At 40.3% G+C, this 25,725-nt stretch overlaps 1 protein-coding gene across 3 annotated transcripts in view; it reads left to right on the top strand.

The window, feature by feature from the left end:
* znf385b (zinc finger protein 385B) overlaps positions 1-25,725 on the top strand; it is a 46,829-nt gene that overhangs the window by 9,158 nt on the left and 11,946 nt on the right. For 2 of the 3 annotated variants that reach the window (XM_067515654.1, XM_067515653.1), the window contains exons 5-7: positions 9,882-10,019; positions 10,103-10,252; positions 10,937-11,050. In XM_067515654.1, coding sequence (XP_067371755.1) covers positions 9,882-10,019; positions 10,103-10,252; positions 10,937-11,050 — 402 coding nt within the window. The remainder of the gene's footprint in view (positions 1-9,881; positions 10,020-10,102; positions 10,253-10,936; positions 11,051-25,725) is intronic. The other variant, XM_067515655.1, reaches the window with a different exon arrangement.

The raw sequence follows: 25,725 nt of genomic DNA, 5'->3' as shown, positions 1-25,725 counted from the left end.
CTGCAACAAGGGAGGGTCAAATCTATATAACCATATTTGACATAACAAATATAACAAGGTGGAATAAGGGAAGCTAAACAAGAGCACAACTAAGGAAACTCAAGCAACAAAACCTGAGCCAAATGAATGAAACTAGAAAAACTAAAGTTGAACATGACTAAGGAACTAAAGAAACAAGAGCTAAACAAGGGCAATTATCAGCTAGACAAGGGGAACTATGGAGATAGCCAACTTACAGCGAAACAAGAACGTAGACTGATAGATGAACCGGTAGGCGGAACAGGTAATGAAGGGCTTGGAGGCCAGTATCTGATGAGGACCTGGCAGAGATGAATGACTGAATGATAAATATGAACTGGGGTGTGTGTGGAGACAGGGTGAGACGACGCCATCAGTTGTGAGTGAGTGATTGTGTTTGTGTGTGGCAGACTGAGGGTTGAATAAGTGTGAAACTAAGATCTGAGGACAGCTACAGCAAGGGATCCAAACAAAAACATAGTCCAAGGCATAGATTGTGACAGCGCCTGAAGACTAGCTGAAACCTGTGAAGTCTGGGAAAGCCAAACTTATTGATTGTTTTCACCAGCTTGCACAGATTTTGAGTCATGACTGGACAAACTGGCCAAATTCTGCATAATACTCATACCTACAAAAAAACCCTGCAGCTTAGACTTTTTTTTTTCTTTTTACTTTTTTATCTGTGAGAGTCAGCACAGAGGGAGCCAGACTAAATTGGACCCCTGTTCAACTTGGTCTAACCGGTCATCCCACACAAATCGGTGATGGGCTTAACATTCTGTAGGTCTGCCCCCAACTTCACAATAGTGAGCGTTAGCTGGCTAACAGAAAAGGTTTTACAAAGTCACTGTTGTTTGCAAACTACTGGTGACATGATGTCAGGTACATAATGTCAGGTACTTCCACACGTTGCCGTACAAGTCATATCCTTTGTAGTTCTTTTTATCACAAAGCCATTACACAAAGTAAACAAACGATCCACTATGTTGAATATTTCTAAGTGACTTTTCAGTAAGCTGAGCTGTGATTGTTCCCATTTCTCACAAAAAGTTGGAAAAATCAACCTTGATTGTGAATGTACAAGAGGCATTGACAGGGTGTAGGTTGGAAGGTGTTGCAGTTCATGTAAATGTATTTGTCCTCTAAAAAAATGTACTTTTTTGTGTTGATAATTTGTTTCACCCCTGATCAGTGTATTTTGGAAACCGTGGTATAGTAAGACGTAAATTTATTAAATCAATACTTTGAGATTACGATTCAAATATTGTATCAAATATATCTGTCATTATTTTTTCATTCTTCTTGAAGCAGAAATACAATGCGACACCTGGTTTTACCACAGATCATAAATAATTTTGTGTTTTTTTTTTTTAAGTGATCAATTAACTGTAATTTGTAAATCTTTCATTTTATGGATGTAGTGAGGGAGGACATGAAGTTAGTTGGTGTGAGTGAAGAGGATGCAGAGGATAGAGTTAGATGGAGGCACATGATTCGCTGTGGCGACCCCTGAAAAGGGAACAGCCGAAAGGAAAAGAAGAAGTAAATCTTTCATTTATTTGTAATAATTGTTTTTTTCATATTAATTTTAATACTTAATCAGATGCCCATCTGAAATTATATAAACTAATAATGCACAATAACTAAATATCTTGAAATAACAATTATTCTATAACAAATAACATTTCATGCAAATATACACATTTAAAGTGTTGAAAAGCATCGGTTTCTTCTGTCTGGCGAACCTTGAGTACTTGCTGTCATACCGTGTCTCTTGGTACTTTTTTCATGATTTCTCTCAAATTATTTGTCCAAACATGGCAATTAACTTTGTTTAGGCTTGTAAGACCCTCCCCCAGAGACAAGGCAAACAATCATGCTGGTCTTTGCATGTATTAATTTACTGCTGCGAGTGTCCATGCGTCCATGTTAACATGAATTTAACAATTAGAAAGTCTAGTTTTGTGTTTGCTTGTAGCCTATGTTGCATAACAAATGTATTTTTACTGACACTGTTACTGTAATACTTAAGGTACTGCAGTATGTGCAGTGTTGTGTATGTGCTTAGGCAGGTGCTGCTTACATACTGTATAGAGAGCTAACCGCTAGCCAGCTCATTACTCCCATTCTGTCTACTGTGATTTATGGAGTTACCTGCGTGTGTGAGTGTGTCTGCACCTGCTCCCCATGTTGTCCCAGGAAGTTTTAATTAGTTTCCTGTCATGTGACAAAGAGCAAGAGATGACAGTAATGAGATGTGATTGGATGATTATTATCAAAAACACAATTAGTGGCCTGATGATGTGAGAGAGAGAGAAGTTAGGAAGGGCACAAAGGACAGAGTGTGTTAAATAAAAGTCAGCTGTGTGTGTGTGGGTTTGTGAAGGAGAAAGTGTGTATAAATAGGACGCCAGTGATGTAGTGTTTCCTCGCGACTCGTGTCTCTGAGGTATTACACGCACACAATGAGCAGTAGTGAAGGACACACTGACTCATGTACACACTTACACATCGTGTCATAAGTTGTGAAGCTGCAGAAAGTGTACAGGATGTTAACCTGTGGCAATGAGACATTTTGACATGTCACAGTCACAAATAAACAGCTAAACAATAGAAAAATTGCTAAATCTTTTACCTTCGCAGAGTTTCATTCTGTGTTTGTCACAGAAAGGAAGGTGGACAGAGAGACTTTCCAATTTGCTGTGTTGTTAGATACATTGGTAGCACTGTATGTGTCCCCCTGTTCAACATTACAGTACATTTACAAGTACCATATTTAAAGCTACAAAATGTTACTTAAACAAATATAATTTAATTGAAACATATCGATATTATCGAATTTCAATAAATAAGAATGTTGCAAAATGTACCAAGGGAGCAGAAACAACTGAAGTTCTCTGTTTGGTTAGATAGGTTACATTTGTGGCTCATAATGCCCTATAAGGTAGGATTGTTATAAGTGTTTATTAATGTACAGTGTTTACCACCAATGATGATGTTGGATTATTATTATGCATGGATTGATCCAGTACGGTGGCCATGAGATGTCAAAATGCTGTAGCTTCAAAAGCCACATACAGCAGTGTGGCCTTTAGAAACACTGAAAATATGTGAAACCGCCTGCGCTTATAGAAAACACAACCAAATACAGCTGTGTCCATAAGCTCTTTGTGCCACCTGAAAACAATTTCTTCGTCACCTGTTGTATTTGCAGCAAATGATTTCTCTATTTGGAGAATTTTTTTTTTCTCTAAATACTGCACATGTATTGTCAAAGTGATGAGATGTGTTCTTGCTCTTGTTCATTTGTGTGTGTTATCTTAAGGTGCAGTGTACTGGAACAAAAAGATAGAAAAAAGTAAACGTGTCCCTTTTAGTCACAAAGGCAAACAGTTTTTGTGTGTGTCAGCGATAAATTAGAGTCAAGTCAATCCTGTCAAACATAAAGACACTGTGTCTCTATTAATGTGAGAGTGATAGTTGGTCTCTATCCTGCATCCTTTCATCTGTCGTTCTTCCAGCTGCAAACGTCAGTGCAACATGCCATCAGAGGAAAGAAACTAAAGATGTGAGTCCTAACTGAAACCACCTGCCTACCAAGGTGTGTGTTTCTGTGTGTTTGTCTCATGTTTCTTCTTCCATTAGTTGAGTGGAGCAGCTGCTGAATGTTTGATAAGTCACCACTCTGAGAAGGAAGTGATGTCATAGCCGTCTTCTCGTCTTTCGGGCCGAGGTTAATATTTTCTGCAGCTGCAAGTCATCAAGCGTGAATATTGCGTAACTCATCACGCTGCGCTGAGGTTTAGCCTACAAGACGTTAGTTCAGAGAACTGTCATGCTAGTGCAAAATAAACCCGAGGTGATGTGTTTGTTTTCTTGCACTAAATAAAAAAGATTACTAAGATTCTACAGGAAGGTTGAACTCTTGACCCACACGTCGATGTGTTTCTGAACGCTGAATGTCATTGCTAAATTAAAAACTGTGTTAACACTTTAACAGTTGTGTAAGCTGGAAATTTTTGTGGAGTACCGATGAGTTCTGCTTTAACACCAGCACACACTTAACAACTGCATGGCCGATTTTAAATGTGTTTTGGTTGTGATGACTGGTCGAACCTAGTCGGCGATAACAGAAAATTGTGTGTGTTCTCTGTAAAGATTCTAGTTTTACTGTGTGATTTTTCTAGTCCCTGCCAGTTGTTCTCACAAAGGTGTTTTTTTTTTAAAACATGATTCATATTAACGACTGAAATCTGCGATCAATGACGTCACAATTGAGGGAGACCTATAGTATGTAGAGCTTTGACTGCAGTTAACCTTGTTTTATAAAGTTGTTTTACCTTAATTCTCTCTTTTGGCTGTGTAGTCTGCATCGTCCTTATCTTTACATCCATGACTGTGCTGCTATTTATTTATTTAGTACACATGCTCAAAAAGTTCCTTGTTGCTTCCATATTTGTTTCGCCACAAGAACCCGTAAGAATTTTACACTCTTTCGGATTTGGGGTGTGTGTCTATCTTTCAGAACATCCAGTTATTCCCGACCGGACGTTAAGTGGGTCGGCCACAGTTTACTCAGTCATCAGGTGTGAGCTGCTCCCACACTGTCAAAGACTAGACTGAGACTATGTAGTTTGTGGAAACAGTCTGTGTGTGAATGTGTGAACTGTCTAGTCTTTAATAGTCTTTGCTTGTCTTCGGATATGTCCCCAGCTTCAGTTCCTCGGTTAGAACAAAGCTTCAGTGAGCTGTGAAATTAACAGGTCTAAACACGTGATACACACTGATTCACCTGTCTGTCCTGAGTTTAATAGACTGCTGGAGCCTTGCCATCATACACTGGCCCACCGATGAAGCTTTAGGGACAGGTTTTACTACAGTATACTACACAATATGTGTCTGCAGACTAATGCCCACCTCTGTGATGCACACACAGTGAAGTCAGAGGGGACACTTCAGCAGGCAGGCGGTGAAGTTAGACGACTGTCATGGATGTTCAGAAGAAGAATCTCTATTATTAGACCACAGATTATACCAGCAGAGCTACACCACACACACACACACTTATTTGTGGATTATAATCTCAATCCCACAATCCCCTTCTGGCTCAACCACTCATGTCCCACCAAATCCTGCACAGCCTGCCGGGTAACCTACATGTACTATGTTGTGTATATATGTGTGTGAGTGTACGTGACTGTATGTGTGTGTGTAAATCCCTGACTGTCTTTAATAGAAGAACATCTGGTTTACCTCTGTGATCCTGAAGCTTCCTGTTCAGACAGGAAACAGAATCAGTTAAAAGCATTCTTATTAATAATTAAACAATTTTACATTTTGAACAGTTATGTGTTATTTTCTCCATATTTTTCCAAATAAGCATTAGTTTATGTTTCTAACTGTATATTTAATAGTTCATATTTTAATCACACATATATTGGGATTATAAACAAACAACATCTGCTTTTCCTGATCCTAGCAACCTGTTCACATACATTTCAAAACCAAGTGTATTTGGAGCCTAATTGACAAAACTGGACTTGCTCATTGTCTATATTAATGGTTATAAAGCTGACTATAAGTCAATGGATTTCTATTCACTCTGAAACACCAGAGCCTAATTGAAACAGCTGTATCTCCATTGGCAGTTGTCAGACAGTCAGGTGGCTCATTAGTGATGGGGCCCCTCAGGTCTTGCACCTTTGTTAGTGGCAGCAGTTAGCGCAGCAGAACAATTTTAGTGTGAAAGCTGAGTTTCACCTTGAACAGTAAGTGTCAGGTCCTGATGGAGCAGAGCAGCTATTTAAAGATGAATGTGAAGTCACAGCGTCCTAAACTGAAGGTTGGACAGATGAAATACCCTCAATCTATCTGCTGCGCTATGAAAACCATAAAACATTGTGTCAGTCTTACACACAAGAGGATTACATTTAATTTTACATCAAATCCAGATTAAATAGTTTTTCTGTCAAACTGCCTGTGGTCACACTCAAAGCAACAGACTGGAATCAATAAGAAATTGATGGTGAATAATATTCAATTACATGAAATCACATTAACTGAAGGAAGTTCTACTGCCACTGCTTCCTTAGATTTGAAATGGATGAGGAGGGCTGTGAGTCTGTGTGAGCGTGGCTTTAGGGTCAGGCTTAGATTAGGCTTAACTTAGAGCACTGACTTGGGATAGGCATTTAGTGGGACTGCTGTTGAGGCTAGAGTGAGCTAGAGACGGTAGTGAATGAATTATATCTAGGGTCCTAAGAGCTGTTAAACGATGTGTGTGTGTGTGTGCATGTGTGTGTGTGTCTTGGACCACTGTCATTACCAAATAATGGCCTCGGGATGAGATACAGTCACTCTGAGACTTCTCTTTGTGTCTTTTCCCATTTCCATTACTTTCTTTGTCCTGTCATCCCTCAGGTTACACTGTAAGTCTGTGCGTGTGTCTGTGTGTGTTGTGCAGCATCTCTCAGGGAACAGGGATATACATTAGTGCCCCCCTCACTATCCCATTCCCTTTATCTTTTAAAGCAGTAGGATCCAGAGCCTGTTGTTGATGTGTCCACCCTTTCTTATAAAAACAGTGTGTGAGCAACAAAAGATAAGATTAGACAACATGTGATGGTGAAAAGCTTGTATCTCCATATCAGCGATTTCCCATGTTGAAGGGTGTCGTCTATGGGCTCAAAAGAATCTTCAGAACAGAACAGTGGCTTGTGAAAGGTTTCATAGCCCAATAAGCAATAACCCACACAGCAGATGCTAAAAGCTGAGACACAGTTTGGACATAAAAGGCTTTTACTGGACAATGGTCAAGTTGTATTAATAGTACTGCATCACGGTAAGAGAAGCTGGCAGTGTTTTTTCACAGTAAAGTAGTTCTGCTACGTCAATAAAAGTTTAATATTTAGTGTTTTTACTTGCATATATTTGATAATTGACTCATTTGTTTTAACAATTATAGAAACTGGCAATTTTCAATCTACTAAACTGTCTAATCAACTACTGGTTTCAGCTGTAATTGTCATTACTGTTGGGTAACAGCTAAACTAACTAAAGATCTTATAAATCGCAGTGGTGAACAACAATTTATACATCCTTCAGAACTATATTAAATTAAAAGCACAACATTTTAAAAGTAAAGAAAATTTTTAGTAAATGCACAGATTTCTGTGGTAAATTACACTTAAAACAAAAATATGCAACTGAAGTTAGTGCTAGCTAGTCTATGTTATGAAGTTACAATAAATAAAGACATCCTGCAAAACTTGCCAATCAAGAAGAAATTCTCGGGTTCAGAAGGACGAGCTGCGCTCAAAAACAAGAAAGCGAATGTCTCTGCATTGCTGGCAGCTATCACAGAGCTAAAAGTATAAAGCTTTTACTGGCACAGAGGGGAGTCATTGTAGTGTGGCCACATTGATGCACACATTTACACACTCAGAGATGTTATACTGTGTTCATCCATGTTCTGACATTAAAGACATGGAGATCAGACTATAACTCACTGATGTGCTTCTTTACACTCTGTTAAGTCTATTTGAACTCTTCAAAACATCTTCAGGTTGTGGTGAAACACAGACCTGCTTTTATCAGGCGCAGTGGAAAATGCAGTGCTTTTCCTCCTCGGTCAGGAATCACATTGTTGCTTGTGTGTGTGTGTGTGGGATTATACCCTAAAGCTCGCCTCTCTGATTACTGGTCAACCAGGATTAGACTCTCTTTCTCTTTCACACACACACACACACACACACACACACTCCTGTGGACAGACACACATTACAGCAGATAAAGTAAATGCACATATTTCATTTTGAAGCTGAATGCTCAGTTCAGCTTTTTTTGCCTGCGTTCTAATCTATGTACTGTGTGTGCATGTGTATGTGTGTATTTACTGGTGTGTGTGTGTGTGTGTGTGTTGTATAATTCCCAGCTCAATATAACAGATATATTTAATCCATGCCTTCCTAAAGCTGATGTCAGCATCAAGTCTGTGCGTGCGTGTGTGTGTGTGTGTGTGTGCATTTTGTAGCTAATTCATCACAGTGGCAGATTAACCAGCTGTCTGCAGAACATGAAGTCGACCACTAACAACCAGCTGCGAGAAAGAGAGAGAGAGAGGAAGTGTGAAAGCAGTGGGGTCTCCAGAACAACTAAACAAGGTTAATTACAAGTTATAGAGACCCACAAAATCTTCAGGAAGTCTGGATTAAGACATCATATTAAAGTTGTTAAAACTACAATGCTCAGTGCACAAAGTACATGTCTGGATTGAGCATAGAAGAGACATCCATACTCAGTATTGTTTTTCCGGTCACCATTTCAGCTGGTTCAGTTTTGTGGTTCCTACCTCTGCACTCTGCAGGACAGTTGCTGGATTTCAGTCTGCGTCAGGTCGCAAATTGTGTATTAGTATTTATCATTAGTTAAGTATTAAGTATTTGTGATTCCTGTTGTATCCGTATTGCTCATATCGTACAGACCAGTATATTAAAACAATTTCATTTTTCATGTTAAAACTCTGTTACTTCTGAGCTTTTGCCACTTTATCGACTTCTTATCTGGTAACGCCTCTCCCTCCCCTGGCGCTGACTGCCCCACTACCTCTGCCTCTCTGCACTCTCCCACTAAACTCCATAAGGTAAGAGAGCAGGTGTTCAGATCCTCTGACTCCCGCATTTCTCTGATGCTGTTCTTTCTTCTGCAACTGATCTTTGACTTTGTGGTTTCATATCACTCTCCATAAAAATGAGTTCTGGTTGTTTTTTTTTGTAAAATTACTGCAACATAGCTGCTGTACATGGCTGCATACGGGCATTAAATAACAGTAGCAGCTACCTAAGTGAAGTCAGTTTTATTCATAAAGGCCATTCACAGCTTTCCCCCAGGGGCTTTTAATGTTTACTGATCAGCTTAGCCGGTTCAGCCAGTGCATAGAGATGTGGAGACAGGGCAGCCACCAGCAGCTGGTATATCATCCTGTTAAATAAACATTGTCATTAGGTAACAATTTCTTCTGTGCCATTAATGCCTTAATGTGATCCTCCAAAGTCCAGGAGATGATTCAAATATACTGTCTACGGTATAGTAGGAATGTACAGAGGTCATGGCAATTAAGCTGTATATAAAAAAACTGTGTGTGTGTGTGTGGTCTCTGTCAAAGGTCGAATAACTTGGCAGGACTGACAGGACAGCAGATGGACACAGTCATAGACTGACCTACACACACATACACATATGTCATCCTCTCTCTCTGCTCGTACTCATTACTTCATCACTCTCTATTTGATGCTTCACACTTTGCATCTGGTGTTGTTTCGGCCTCACTCCTGTCAGTCCCCCCTATCTGTCCTGCAGTGATGTCTGTTTTTAGGTCTGTTCTTCGTGACATTGAGCACAATCTTTACATGGGCCCTGCATGCAGGGTTTCTGTGTTGCAGTGTTTTATACCTAGAGTGGTTAGAGCATTACATTAGATCGTAACATAACAGAAAACATTCATCTCTATGTGTTACAGAATTATTAGGCTCAGGAGTTTTGGTCATACTGGCCAGTCAGAGCTAAAATGCCAACATGCTACTGCATTTTCTGTGTTGTGTCTGTAGTTAGTTGTGTCATGTACATACAAGTGTGCAGCCCGCGGGGACAAAACTGTTTCAGTGACAAACAGCAGACACACAAATCGTTAAATTACATTGCAAACAAAATCAGTCTTCTGTCCTAAAGTCTGTAATATTAGGCAGTTTTATCACATTTGTTAAAGTTGAACTTGTGTAAAAAAGACAAGTCATGTTACTTTTAATATACTATTTTTACTTGAGTTTCACAGTACGGATGTCCAAACAAATCCTTTATTTCCTCAGGGATGAAGACTCCTCTCAGCCCCTCTCAGCTCCTTGAAAGTGGGCAGCGCTTTGCCTTTAGAGGGATGTGTCAGGAGCCGGTGGAGACACCTACACTTACAACCATCAGTCTCTCCCTCCAGCAGACTCCATCCCCAGGTGACGTCCTCTGTACTATCTCCTGTCATCCCGGTCCATCCCTGTAGTTTTGTCCCACAGTCTGAACCATTCTTGTTGTTTAGTCACAGGTCAGGGTGGAGCCTACTCGCTCTGTGAGGTGTGTAACCTGCAGCTGACGTCCGCTGCTCAGGCCCAGCTACACTACAATGGCCGGTCTCACCTCCGCAGGGTGAGACAACTCCAGGCTGGAGAGACACGGCAACAGGCAGCAGGTACATTCATACATAAAACCACTGCAGCTATGTGTTTGTAGTAGTAAATTTCAACAATTTCAACAATTAACTAATGAAGTAATAGAAAAACATACAATGAATACAAATGCCGCCCCCAGACCCAAAGAAAACGACAAAATGAATAAAAGTAGGTTATGTGCACGAAAATACTGCAATAGGCTCTTATTCAACAGAAAAGCAACGATAGTAGGAAATAAAGTAGCCGCAGATGTGTGTATGATCTAAACTGCCTCACTTCCCAATGATTTTTGACCAGTGAGAAATGACATGCAGCAGAATGTGTTTTTGTTTTTTATAATATTTTTATAATCATACCTGATTTGGCCCTTTTCTGAAGCCTTTTTTTTATCTTACAGCACGTTCATGGGATTTGAGTCGGGTAGAAGAACAAAATCTTAGTAGTTGCAGAAGCATAAGTAGCATATTTAACCAAATATTTTTTGCATATAGCTATTAAAATATATGCTACATAATATACTGTAGTTTTAAATCAGATAGCTCTTACGCTGCGTAGTTAAGTTGAATTTGACTTTTATAGACTCACCATCTCAGGCAAATGGTAAAAGACTTTTTGCAGTGTTTTTATTTTTTATTTTTTCGAGATTTTTGGCATTTCCAATTTAAGGTGTGTATAAACACAGCCGCTCTCTTTGATTCCAACAGGAGTTCAGGCCAGGTCTCTTCCACAGGTGACAGGGCTCAGCTCTCAGCCAGCAGGGTTAACTCCAACCCCAGGCCTCAGTCCAGCCCTCAGTGCTCCATCCAGCACCTCTTCAGGTAGGACCAGTAGTATTACTGCTTTGAGTACTTCGGATTTACAATGCTGGCAATACCAAAGACTGCAGCTGGCATACATGATCTGTACTTGCATGTACAACAGGTTTGTGCTCCTAATCCAGACGTCATCACAGGAAGTCATGCTAGTTCTCATGGTAACCATAGTGACAGTAAGACTTAAATGGAACAATATTATACATAGTCTGAGTGACAGTCTGCTGAGTAAAAGTGACTTTGACTCATCATCCATCATTAACAGCTGCTGCCCCCTGGCAGAGGTCAGACTGTGTGTGTGTGTGTGTGTGTGTGTGTGTGTGTGTGTGTGTGTGTGTGTGTGTGTGTGTGTGTGTGTGTGTGTGTGTGTGTGTGTGTGATTTAAGACTGACCCCTAAAAGGATAAACTTACTATGCATTATCTCGGATCAGCGTTGTAGTTTTGTAGTCTGTATGCAAACTGTTATCTCCATCTCAACACCTGTCAGTCATGTTGAAGAGCGTCAGCTGCCTTATGGCTTCATAAAATCTTTGCTTGTTTAGGAACACGTAGTTGCCCTCTTCTGTCTTCTTTTCCTGTTGTAGTTGTTGTTGATTTCCAGCTCTTCCCTTTTTGTAGAGGTCAACACATTGCAGTGTGGCTGTAGGGATGGCGGTGCTGATCAAATATTTTAATCGGTTACTCATTATGCATTGCTCGCTAAAAACTGCTAACTTAATTATGGTACATTACTTTACATTTCTCAGGTTACATTAATTGTATCTAACCCATGTAGAAAAGAGTTTGCAGTTTAAAGAGCAGGAAGCTTTACAGTTTGGAGGGATTTAGTCATCAATCAGCAGCCAGCTTGACCTTGGTGACTGCACACAAAGTCTGTAGCGGCAGAAGCATATATACACAGAGGAGTATGCAGATCTATGGCTACAGCGTCAGCCAACCAAAAACAAGATACAATATAAATAATTTAAAATTTCTCCCCTCTTAGTTGACTTTAGTGACATCACATTTCCAGAAACCCGCAAGTTATTAACATTGTGACTGAGGTTAATAACTGCAGTGTTATTACTGAATATAAATGGTGTAACATAGAGCAACTTTTAACTGAAAAAGTAATCACATCACTGTAATGGGTTAGTAAGTGACTGAAATATTTCAAAAGTTTGTCATCAAAACTGAAATAAACATTCATAGTCCCCACAGGATACATCTTGCTGACTTGTAGTTAGTTTATCCTGTGAATTTTTAGAATATTGACTTATTGCGCAGCATTGGATCCAGATTTCCCCGGTTCCATTTTTTTCCAAGCTATCTGTTTCCCTTTGTTTCCACTTTTTATGTACAGTTAAATGGCTGCTGCTGCAACTTCAAATTAACGCACAGACATAATTCAAAAACACATCACATAATGAGTGTGTGTTTCTTCAGTTCCATGTTATCTAGATCTTTCTCTTGCGTAGTGATAATAGTGTGTTTAAACATGCCAGAAATCTGTTTAACAGATGTATTCATTGCATCAGCCTTTAAAGTACTTCCAGCACCCTCTGCTGGAGAGATTATAGGTGAAGCTAGACCCTCTTGTGTTTTCTGATCAGATGTGACTGGAACGGTTTCGGAGCGTCTTCAGTGATTTAGACCTAGTTTTTTAAAGTCAGATGCCTGGTCAGCACAGTGAGACTGTGCTACGAGATGTAAGAGAGTTAAAGTGGAGCAGACAGCAGCAGGTCATTAAACTGGGACACATCGCTGCTTCCAAAACAACGCTGACATTTCTCAAAGACATTGTTAAATTCCCCTGCATCAGTTCTTATCGATACACAATGGTAGCGGGTCTCCAAACAGAACTGCCACGATGATGTTTTCATTCATTTACTGTCTTTATTCATTCATACATACTAGTTCTTAAACAAACACAGACACACAGCTTCAGCATCTGGTCCCCATGAGAACATGCATGTCACCACACAAACACAGATACACACACCTAATTACAATGCATTGGCTTATGATGACAGGGAGGACGGGAAACAAAGGTAGAGACAGTCTCCCACACACAAATGCTCAGGTGTGTATGGCAGCTGTAATTACATACTGTGTGTCTGTATCAGTGTACTGGCTACAATAATACTGATTAAAGATTAAATCTCTATCTACGGGACACACACGCACACACACAGACACACACATACCACTCAGCCTGAATGGTCTCTTCCTGTCCATTACATGATGCTCGTTCAACCCTGAAAGGCTCTTCAGCCTGAACTCAGCTCCTCCAGGCCAGACGTGTGTGTGTGTGTGTGTGTGTGTATGTGTATGAAACGGTGACCTGGCTGGCTGAGCCTATCAGCAGTGAGGTCAGATGACATCATAGTTCATACAAACAGCTGTTTTCGCAGAGAGACAGTTAACACGATCTGTCAGCTTTCCTACTAGTATTCATATAAAAACAGCCAAAATCAATTATTTTGTATTTAATTTTTGTCCTAAGTTTTAAATAAATACACGCAACACATACATTAGGACTCACATTTAAAAAAACACCCAGAGCTGCAGGAACAACACAACAACAGTAGAGATATCTCTGACAGTAAAACCTATGACTGCAGTACTGGGAGTAATCCCTGAAGATTGCAGTACTTATTTAATATTCTCATAGTTATGCTTACAAACCAAATAACCTTCCAGACAAGCTGATTAAAGGAAGTTTATGAAAATGAGATCAGAGTTCAATGAAAGAAACCCAATGACAGAGAAAAGTCATGAGCAGCAGTCTCATCTTAATTATTGCACTTTTATTTGCTTTTGTCTTCCCTTTTTGTACACAAGTATTGGGAGAAGAACCCAAATGAAACATACATGTTATATTTATGTTTGTTTGTATTTAGATCGAGAAAGTGAGAACACCATCACTGTTAAAAGTGAACTGTGCTCTCACCAGATACATCGTGTTTCCTCCTCATTGAGACCCGGCGACCACTAGGAGGCAGCATTCACACCAATACACACAGTCACCTATGAAAGAGGTGGATTCCCAGGATCCACATGCTCAGTACAAATGAAAAGATGAACTCACATGAGACCAATAACATTTAGAGTGTTAAAGCTTCTCTGTCCTCTCAAATATTTCAGGGGCAGAATGTAAATTTCCTTTTTACCGAGAGGGTCAGTGTTTCTTATGGGATGTTTCTTTAGTACAGTGGAAATGTCAAAATCTGCCCACCTTTTCCTTCGTGCCCTTTTTTGTGTTTGTGTCTGTTTGTTTGAGCTACTTCTAATTAGCTCTCCTGGGCTAATAAAGGTCAGCATTTTGTCCCGCTGGTACCTCATTTATAATGAGCCAAGAAATACAGTTATTAATAGACACGTACTGCAGCAATGTGTGTGTGTGTCTGTGTGTGTGCGTGTGCTGATAGAGTCAGTGTTGATGTGTGTTCTTGTGTTGATGCATTCAGCAGTGTATGAATAGACACTGCTGACAGATTCACACATTTATTGCTGAGCAGTGCTGACAATGCCCACAGAGGTGGACTTCCTACGAGCCAATAGACAACTAAAATACTGTACACTAGCAGGAGGCTGAGAATAAGTTATAAAACCAACCAGCATCTCCATGTGAGTTTCATGTAGGGTCAAGGAGGTGTAACAGCAGGACGCTGCCAGGAGAAGAAGGTGAGTAGGACAAGTACAAGACCAGGATGACTAGTAGAAAACAGAACTTGTAGATGACTTGTATGACTGATTGAACCAAACTGGTAGGAGTGATAAAATGGATCAAGGAATTACAGTATACAGCTTTTGTAAAAGCTTTTACTACATATTAGTCCTACTAGTTAAACTAGTAGTTTCTTTAGTAATACTTTTATTATATAAAAACATACAGGTTACAGTAGCCTGTAGGGCCCACTAGTGGGACTCATAGGACTATCATAGACTATGATATAGATCTGCTAGAAGACTATAGGTACTAAAAGGCAAGGACCAGTAGGACCAACATAGTAAAGGATTTGTTGGAGTAGTCAATTTCTAGCAGGAGATGGAAGTAGAAGGAGGGGGACTACTGTGCAAGTACTAAAATCCCTGGCTCAGTGCATGTAGGGAGAGCCAGTAGGACTAGAAAAGGTTTATGCTTAGTAGAAAATTGGAAGGACTAGTAGAATAGCTTACGTGAACAATAAAGGATTGGAAGCAAATGGATAGGACTAACTAACTAACTAACTAGTGAGATTTGTAGGACCAGCAGAAGTGGGTCTGCTATAGGACTGTAAGTACTATACCAGCTGTTAGTATCTGTAGGACTGTCAAAACTAATTTGCTAGGGCTAATCAAGATCTGGCAGAAAATAGAAAGGAGAGTGCAGGACTCGTGTGATTTAGTAGACCTGTAGTCTTCTTAGACTGGTAGGACTGCTATACTAAAAAAAGCAGTACATCGCTGATATGACTACTGAAAGTCTAAAAGAGAATTGTTTTAACCAGTGGAACCAGTACAGAACTGCATGGACTCAAGGTCAAGGATGGATTCTGATGGAGTCTAGTTGGCAAATGCTGATCAGACTGTCAGGAATAAGAGGGGGATGGTAGGTATAGTCAAGTTCTATTAAAAAACTTATAGTAGCAGACCTACCAAGGCATAATACACAACTAGATTTGGAGGATATATTCTAACTACCTGATTACTGAAGAACTGGGAGGGCTGGTCACACGCTGATAATCAGGTTCATGGCTGGAGTGTTAAAAACACATTTATAAAGCTCAAAGAATCAGATGTAATACAATCAAAATGACCAAGCTGATTTATATGGAGGGTAAAGCCCAACAAGCTGCACCTGGAAGACTTTTAAAGGAGGCTGGGCTTTAAGGTGGACCTGTCCACTCTGCTACACTCTCTTACTCCTTCATATGTTTGGAAGTTCAGTTACTTGCTTCTTCTTTTTTTAATCTTCACATTCTTCTTTATCTTGAGTGAGTCATCCTTTTTTTCCCTGGTGGTCATTTTTCTTTCTGTATTTGGTTTTTGCGAAGGGAAGAACTAACGCTTAACATTTCTACCCTCTTCATTTTGTCACCTCTTGTCTCCTCCTTCTCTCTGTTTTTAAATCACGATATCGTGAACGGGCTGAGAGCGAGCCAGCCACACAGAGCTAGAGAGAGGACGAGGTATTTCCATTGAGACAGTGGGCTGTCATCAGCACTCACTCTGAATATCATCACCTCGGTGATTCACATACACTGCACACTCTGTGGCTTTCTCGCTGTGAGTGCGCCGCCCTCCTCCATCCTCACACACACACACACACACACACACACATGTCTCTCTGCATTCATGCAGACAGACACTCACACGGTTTCTCTGCTGTTTTGGGGGTTTTTTCTTCGATGCGTTTTGTTGTTGGGGGAGCAGATGACAGAGAGGAGAGGGAGGAAGAGGAGGAGGAGGAGGTGAAACAGCAGTTTCCCTGTCAGTGATGTGGAGTAGTTTCCAGAGTCGAGGTAGGACTCCACATTTACCCTCAGTGTTTGTCTCCTTTCTGCCTGGCTGCCTGATTATATATACACTGTGTCCAGCATACAGGTGTCATGTGTGAGTTTATTGGTTTTTGCAAGGATTTTCGAGATGGCATGACCCAGGGGTCATGACCTGGACTCAGACAGCTCACAGTGAGTACACAACGATCCCAGAGGTTGAGTCACCTCATGTTGTGGTTATTATTATAACCTCACAGTAATTTCTTTATCGGAAATCCGCTGTCCTGGATAGACGAAACAATTAACGCTCTTGTACGAGGCTGTACTTCAACTGTAATACATGTTCTCAGTGGTATAAATACAATAATTATGGGAACCTAAGCTGGGTGCACCAGAAGCAGATGCTATGGGCGTTAACATGAAGGCAATAACAAGTCCACTTACGACAAGAAGAGAGGTAATATCCGTTTATAGTTTATGGTACGGAAGAATATCCAATCAGCTGTGGGATTAGCCCTGCTATTACCTTTACGACACAGCACATAAAGCCGTCCTCTCTGTATTTACATTGACTCTAATTTGCTGTCTAAATTCCTAACTGTTGAACCGAGAGACAAGCGCCACAGCCATCATCTTCTTTCTTTCCAAATCAAAGTCAGCAACATTTTGACTTTATTTTTTGGTTTTCAGCTTGGTAGGTTTGATTGTTTCTTGTTCAGATCATATACGCAGAGAAAAACTGCTGTCCAAAAACTTCTCTGCAGCACACTGTGCGGCCTTGTTATGTTTGCTTGACCTAGAAAAGTTAAGTACTCTAGATGTTTTTCTAAAGTTTTCAGCAGCTTAATTCACAGAGAACTTCCAGAAGATTTATTGCTTCACTGAATCTGTGACTACTTCCTGTCTGTCTGTCTATCTGTCTGTCTGACACACAGCGTGACTGCTATTACCCACTCACTGCTGCTCATTACCACAGTGCAATGTGAGAGACAAAAACACACAATCGCTTCTATTGTGCTGGTGTAACTGGTTTTATTTCTACAGATAGAACCTGAGCATCATCCTTCACAGTTTAAAGTGATATATATTTAGATTCTGTTGCCTTTGGTCACTACTTTGGCATTTGTGCAAATTTGTCTGGTTTCCATTGCTGGGTTCAGTGTAAGTAAAGTCGGCATTACTTGTGTGGCCACAAAGGAAAACTTCAATTTTTTATATATTTATATTATTTATGTTTGACCAGCAATATATTACACACCTTATTTCTATTTACAACTCTATTTACGGCCAACAATTTTGGCTGTAACTAAAAATCCTGTTCATTATAAGTTAAATATTGTTACTCTGTATAATGTCAACAAAACACAAAACATGCTTATTGTAATGTCTCAGAGCCCTGGGTTATGTAGCTATAATACTGAATGTGTGTGATCAAACATTGAGTTTATTATCATATATTTTGACTAAAAATCCTCAAATCCTCACATTTGAGAAGCTGGAAACAGGAAATTGCATTGTTTCGTTAACTAAACAAATGTGGAAACATTTGTTTAGAATGTGGAAACATTCCACAAACATGTTTACACATGTTTCTCCTACAATATAAAGTTTCTCTTTTTCTATCTTGAGATGAAGCCAACAGCATCCTAAAAATAACACATATTCTAAAATCCACATGGCTTCTCCAGAGAACACGCACCTCTTACATTTTAATGGCTCAATGACCTTTCATCTTGTACAACTTCACATTTTAAGGCTTTGTCCTGTTCCACACGTACATGTATAAAGTTAGTTTCTAATGCTTGTAATGATTTTTCAACTGCAGGTGGAGTGCTGTCCTGTTTCAACTGTTCTCTACTGAGTCTCAGACTGGAGCTCGCATGTCTGCTTTCATATTTCTGACTAATTTGCTTTGTGTGTGTGTGTGTGCTCATTTCGGATGAGGAAGGATCTGATGGCGACCTACTTATACACACACAAAGAAGGCTTGTTATGCTAATGTGCATGTTTCCGTGCATAATAATAATGCCGTGTGATTTCCAATGCTGCCGTCAGCAAAAGCGCATTCAGTCCATGTGGATCTACAGTACCATTCCCTCTGTGAGCATAATGAATGTTTAAGATGCAGATGAAGGTAGTCAGACAAGTTATCGTCCCGGTAGGATCATTGGTGCATTATTATCATGCGTTCTTCATCTCCAGCTTTTTCTGCAGTGGGATACAGTTGAAGGATCCAAACGATCCCCTGGGGAAAACAGGCTTCATTTGTGCCCACTTGCACCTCTTTAGTGACACGAGGTGAAGTCACTATGGAGCAGACGGAAAATGTTGTTATTTGTAGATCATCACGTTGGGAAACACACTTGTTTCAGAGCTTAAGGTGAGATGATTAATGAGTGCGTTTACATGGACTTAAGTAACCAGGTTAGAGTCGGCTTTCTCGAGGAAGCTGATTTCTTAAGCAATCTGAAGTCACTTTCCCTCGCTGTTTTTTTGTTTTTAGTTTTTTGTTTTTAAAGAAATTTCCTTTCCCTCCCCCTGCGCTGTCACTCTGCTGCAACACGAACACACACACAAATAAGAAGTCTGAAAATGGTGTTTTCTGTCACGATACAGTTAAAATCTGTGTACCAGGCTTTTAAAGTAAGTGCCTTTCTGTGCCTAGGGGTCCAGCTTCTCATAATCCATCCATGACTCAAAGGGTATTGAACATGTTTGTAGATACCGTTGTGCACGACTTCCAGTCTTTTTACGGCAGGAAAAAGGAAAGTCTATTAGCTTGTCATGGCTGGTACTGGATCTCTATCTGTCCATGCTACCATGAGCATTATCAAGTAGTATCTGAAACAATTCCTGTCAATACCCATATGGTGCTACAACATCTTCTGTGCATGTAAATGCTGGTAGTTTCAGACTTTGTGGAATAACATTTGTCATTCCTCACTTGAAAAATAGAAATATACTGTACACAGGTTTGTGCACATGCAAATACAACCCCAATTCAATAAAGGTTGGGACGACGTTTAAAACGTAAATAAAAGCAGAATGCAATGATTTGCAAATCTTATCAACCCATATTTTATTCACAATAGAACAAAAACAACTTATCAGATGTTCAGCCTGAGGCATTTCATAATTTTATGGAAAATATTAGCTTATTTTGAATTTGATAGAACCAAAACATCTCAAAAATGTTGGAACAGGGGCAACAAAAGGCTGGAAAAGTTATTGTTGCAATTCAAAAACAAATGAATGAGCATTTGACTACTAAGTAGGTTAATTGTCAACAGATCAGTAACATGCCTGGATATAAACGGAGCCTTTCAGAGAGGCAGAGCCTCTCGAATGTAAAGATGGGCAGAGGTTCACCAATCTCAAAGATGTATTTTAGATGCAAATGGACGGCTGAGTCTTGTCCCGAGGCGCCGCCTGTGAAGTGACTGTTAAATTTCTCCAGTGTACAAGTCTGTGCATTCCTGGCTGCATTAGATTGCATATACTACATTGCTCTCCTTATGTCGGGGTGTTTCTTTAAAATGGGATGACTCTTGTTCCATTTGTTGTCCTTGTCTTTCCTGTCTGTTGTGGATGTTCTCCTACTGGATCTTTCTGTGGATTTGACAAAGTCCCAGTTTGGGTTCCTGCAGGTCTGAGTCTTTCTTGATGTCATTGTGTTTCTTCTCCTTTCCCAGCACCACTGTTGGCAGTCTCTCAGCGCTGTGGTGCAGGGTACTGATCACCCCGATTTGTTGCTAGAGGTTGGTGTAGGTCATAGAGTAAATATTGGTCTGTCTGTGGGTTACCTGCATACTTCAGCGTTGAGGCTTCTGTCCTCCTCAGTGCGTACCGCACAATCCAGCAAGGCCAGATAATTCCCTGTGATCTCCTCCCATGGCATTGAGATTTTCTTGTCCACTGTATTGATATGTGTCATAAAGGATTCCACTTCCTGTTTTCTAATTTTAACACAGGTGTTGTCTACATATCTGAACCAGTGGCTGGGTGTTGTTCCTATAAAGGAGTTCAGGGATCTGTTTTCCACTTCATCCCCCCATATGATCATCAAAAGGACAATGACTTAATGACTGTAAAGAGTTTATAAGATGCCCTCCCTAGCTAGTAAGCAGATCTAAATATGGGAGGTGACACATTTTTACAAACTTAATCTATTACCTGTGAACCAGCTAATTTACCTCTCTCTTTTTATCTTTCTTACACGGACACACACACAAACCTTTCTCTGTGTAACAGGAGATGATTTGTACCAACAACTGCTCTCTAATCTTATCACACACACACACACGCACGCACACACACACACACACACTGGCCTTTTTGTAGTTACTGACATGATGCACTAGCTCCTTGACACAACCTTAACCTAAATTTAACAATAACCTTAAAATCCAAGTCCTAACCATCAAACGTATGAGAACGGGCCCAAACTGTCTTCAGCTTCAACGGTAACGCTTCCTCACCAAGATAGGCAAATGCATAGACACACACAAAGCAGTAACTGCACCAGGGTAATTTAATCTTTAATCCTTCATATAATCTCCAAGTAGTGTGTGTGGTCGTTTTTATCTCTCTCTCTCATCCTCGGGGATAGAGTTTCTTCTCCCTGGAGGAAACGGCACACACACCTGACGCTGAGTGTTCGGGGGTTCAGATAGCGATGACACATGCCACTCTTGCTTCTGTCACCTGATACAGTCGGTCTGACACAACACGCAAAGTGAGCGGTGCATGTGCATTTGGCTGAAGCTGTTTGGCTTGTTAAGAAAAAATAAAGAAGACATGAGTCGAGTAATGTGGACAGAGAAAACAGCAGGCAATTACAGTAGAAACAGAAGAATAGGATAAATAAAGGCAGAAGTGCTTGAAAAAGTTGAGAAGACAACAAAAATCTGGATCAAGAAACAGAAAACTAGTCGTCTGATTCAGGTAGGAAGCTTTAATCGAACATTGGCATCCTACTCTTCCTCACTGGCAGCCTTCATCACTTCCTGTGGTCTGTTTCTGCTGCTGTCGTTTTCACTTTAACTCCACTGGCTCCAATCAGTTTACAGTCTGATTAACAGCAGCAGCTCTTTTCTCTCCTGCTTTGGACGGTAATACAGTGAAGCTGCACCTACAGCTGGGCTGATGATAACACTAATGTTTAATCTGCAGAAAATCCAAAAAATAAAAATAAAGGACGATGCACTTCCATTTGCACTACAGCCACACACATGCATACACAGACATGTTTCACACATGCAACAGCAGAATATAAAACAAGAATAATAATACAGCGAGTGTAACTGTTTCACAAGAACAGCTTTAAGAATGTTGAAATCAGTGTTACAGTACATGAAACTGCATTTGCAACAGATGTGGACAATTTTGGTGTTGTGGCCAAACAGTGTAACGATGATTTCTGCTCTCATCACGTGATGCACACTTACTCTAAGAGCCTTTTCCATAGACTGTCACTGTAAAGTGACAAACAAAGTGAGCCACGCTCCTTGGATGGAGCAGGACACTGAGCAACTTCCACACTGAATTGGGCACTGCTGTTATGTAGTTCACCTTATACATCCACGGGATTTACTCATCCTCGCTAACTCGGTTTGTGTGACAGTTATGTAACCACAGGGGACACATGGGCACTGAGAGCTTGAATTGGCCATAAGGATTTAATCAAACACTGGCTACTATGTATGATTAAAGTTGTTATTATCAACCTTCTTTTTAGTGTGTAATTAAAGATTGATAAAGGCAGAATTAGTCAACAGGTAGCCGCCCCCCCAAACACACACGTACACACACATTGAAAGATAAGTTGTCAGCCAGTTGGCCAGTTAGTTGCTGCGTGCTTTGTTTATTTTCATTACACCTTCTTTGCACTGTGTGTTTTTAGCGTGCTGACTTTTGTGTTTCATTGGATTTATTTGGTTGGGCTACCCGCCTGATGCAAGGCATCCAAAAACTCTGTAGGATACTGTAGCTCTAGCAATGAGCCTTTATTGTAAATACTCTGTGGTATATAAACTAAGATTTAAAGAAAGCTTACCAGCACTTTTTAGCACTTTGTTTTCAGCATTCTGTGCTCTAAAAGATTGATTGTTATATAGACAAGTTGTTTTGTGCTGTTTCGGTAATTTCCTGTGTTAAATTGTTCATACATATAAAACAACTAATTGGGCAGAATCAAATTCTTTTAATGTTTAAAGAGTTCCTGCTTTAACCACACTGGTCGATTATAAACCATCTATGGAATATGAGGCACTATGAAGTTTATGCATCAAGTCATCCTGAATGTTCTCTCTGTCTCTCACACACGTACACACACCTTATTAATGAGCATTCCTTATATACATTCATTGTCAGTTGTGTGCTCTGGTACTTAAACAAATAGCAACGCATCTCTGAGTAAATGTACTTGCACAAAGTCACTTGTTTTACTGTGCCGCCTATTGTCATGCAGGAAAGGGTTAAAGCTACATTACAAAGAGCGCAACGCCACAGCGAAAGAAGCAAACATTAACTGAAGTTACCTTTGCGACATGAGTTGTGTGTAATGATGTGAAGTGACTCCTCTGTCAATATTGAGACAAATTTAGTGATTTTGCTACAATCTGAATCATTAAAGTCCAAAAAAACCATTACATTACTACATTTGTTTGGCAGTTGTGGGCAGGCTGAAAGCCGTAAAGTTGCTGAAAAACACGCAGGGTCCCATGTGGATATTTGAAAGCTTGTTTTCCAATCCCTACCCAGCCAGTGCCCCCCCCCCCCCCCCCCCCACTGTGTATTAGCTGGATCAGGTGTGTTCCGTCAATCAGAAACTAGAAGATATCAGCTCAGATTAGGGTGGGTTGAGCAAAGCAAAGTCAAATTGGTTTCTTCCAACGTCTGATTGGGAGCCACTGATCTATAGAGCAGTTCATTAGTGCACTGCTCCATTCAATAGGTGTTCAGCCTGCTGCAAACACCAGAGTGGCACCTCTGCATGCCAGTTTCTGCAGCTGACTGAAACACTGTATCCAACTTATTCAGCTAGATTTATTTACCATGTGATTAAATATCAGCCACATTTCTTAGTAAACATAACCATGGGCCAGAGTATGGATGGGGTGTGTTCCAGATGACACAGAGCTCTGCAGATCAGTTACAGGTTTAGTCTGACAGTATAGCACAACTCTGTGCAGGATTGTTCTTATTACGTCTTCATTGTAGAAGCTTCCAACCATAGTGTGTGTGTGTGTGTGAGAGAGAGAGAGAGAGAGAGAGAGAAGTGTGAATGCCAGAGATTACCTTGGCCGCAGCCAATTCATAAATCTGACAAGTGCAGAGTAAACTGGACTGTCCAGCAGGAAATTGGATGCTACCACTAGGACAGGGTTTTTTAATTCCATTTCCAGACCATTTAATCTGTGCCGCTGCTGATTTCGGCAAATTCTGCACAGCAAAAGAATCTTGTTCAGTCTGTAGAACTGTGAAATGGTCTGATTATAAAATGATTTAATGCTGTGGTATACTGCAGAAATATGTATTCATTTCATGGAGTTGTTATTGCGTCACGAAATATAACTTTTTTTGTTCTGTCACGTTACAACCACAAATGTTAATGCATTTAATTGGGATTTTATGTGATAGAACAACACAAAGTTTCACATAAATTTGAAGTGAAAGAAAAATTCTAAATGTGTGGCATGCATTTGTATTCAGCCCCCTTTACTCTGATACCCCTAACTAAAGTCCAGTGGGACTAATTGCCTTCAGAAATCACCTAATTAGTAAATACAATCCACCTTTGTGTGATTTAATCTCAGTATAATTAAACATGTTCTGTGAAGCCCTCAGAGGCTTGTTAGAGAACAATAGTGAACAAACAGCATCATGAAGTCCAAGGAACACAAGGATCAAGGATCTATCATCCCAAAACGGAAAGAGTGGCTCAACTGCAAACCTGTCGTCCACCAAAACTGACAGGGCAAGGAGAGCATTAATCAGAGAAGCAGCCAAGAGGCCCATGGTAACTCTGGAGGAGCTGCAGGGATTCACAGATCAGGTGGGAGAATCTGTCCACAGGACAAAAATTAGTCGTGCACTCCACTGATCTGGCCTTAATGGAAGAGTGGCAAGAACAAAACCATTGTTGAAAAAGAGACATAAGATGTCCCCACAAGCCATGTGGGGGACACTGCAAATGTGGAAGCAGGCGCTCTGGTCAGATGAGACCAAAATTGGAACTTTTTGGTCTAAATGCTTAACCCTGAACACACCATCTCCACTGTGAAACATGTTGGTCACAGCATCATGTTGTGGGGATGGGAAGACGGATGGAGCCAAATACAGGGCAAAAGACTTGAGACTGGGGAGGAGGTTCACCCTCCAGCAGGACAATGACGCTAAAAATACAGCCAGAGCTACAATGGAATGGTTTTAATCAAAGCATACTCAATGACCCAGTCAAAGTCCAGACCTAAATCCAATTGAAAATCTGTGACAAGACTTGAAAAGCTCTTCACAGATGCTCTCCATTCAATCTGACAGCTTGAGCTATTTTGCAAAGAAGAATGGGCAAAAAATTCACTCTCTAAATGTGCAAAGCAGGTGAAGACATACCCCAAAATACCAGGGGCTGAATACAAATGCACACCACACTTTTCAGGTATTTATTTGCAAAAATGTTGGAAAACTATTTATCATTTCCTTTCCACTTCACAATTATGTGCCACTTGGTGTTAGTCTATCACGTAAAGTCCCAATAACATGCATTAAAATTTGTGGTTGCAAAATGTGGAAAAATTCAAGGAGTATGAATACTTTTTTAAGAAACTGTAAAACCACAAAACTTTAATTATATAAGGTTCAACTTTGTTGAGGTGAGAATCGTAAGCAGTTGACCAATAGGAAGCCATCTTGCCAGTGGCCTTGTAGCGTGTTCCTTTGATCTTCAAAGACCACAGACCACCTAACGTGTTGTAGTTAGAGACCTCTTCGATAAGGTCAGCTGCAGAGTCAGCTGACCATCCTGAGTCACCACTGTATCAGGATTAATGCCCTAATTTCACTTATCGTGTTTGTTACTTTTCACCTTAAAATATTGTGCATAAAGCAGACATTTTATACATATTACAGACTTAAGCACCTACAACAAGTAATCAGCATTAATCTAACATTCAGCACAGGTGTAGCATGTTTACAGGTGCAAAATGCACGACCAGTCC

Source organism: Channa argus, chromosome 9 (genome assembly GCF_033026475.1).
Source record: "Channa argus isolate prfri chromosome 9, Channa argus male v1.0, whole genome shotgun sequence".
In the NCBI taxonomy this organism is placed as follows: domain Eukaryota; kingdom Metazoa; phylum Chordata; class Actinopteri; order Anabantiformes; family Channidae; genus Channa; species Channa argus.
This window is presented reverse-complemented; position numbering and strand designations above follow the sequence as displayed.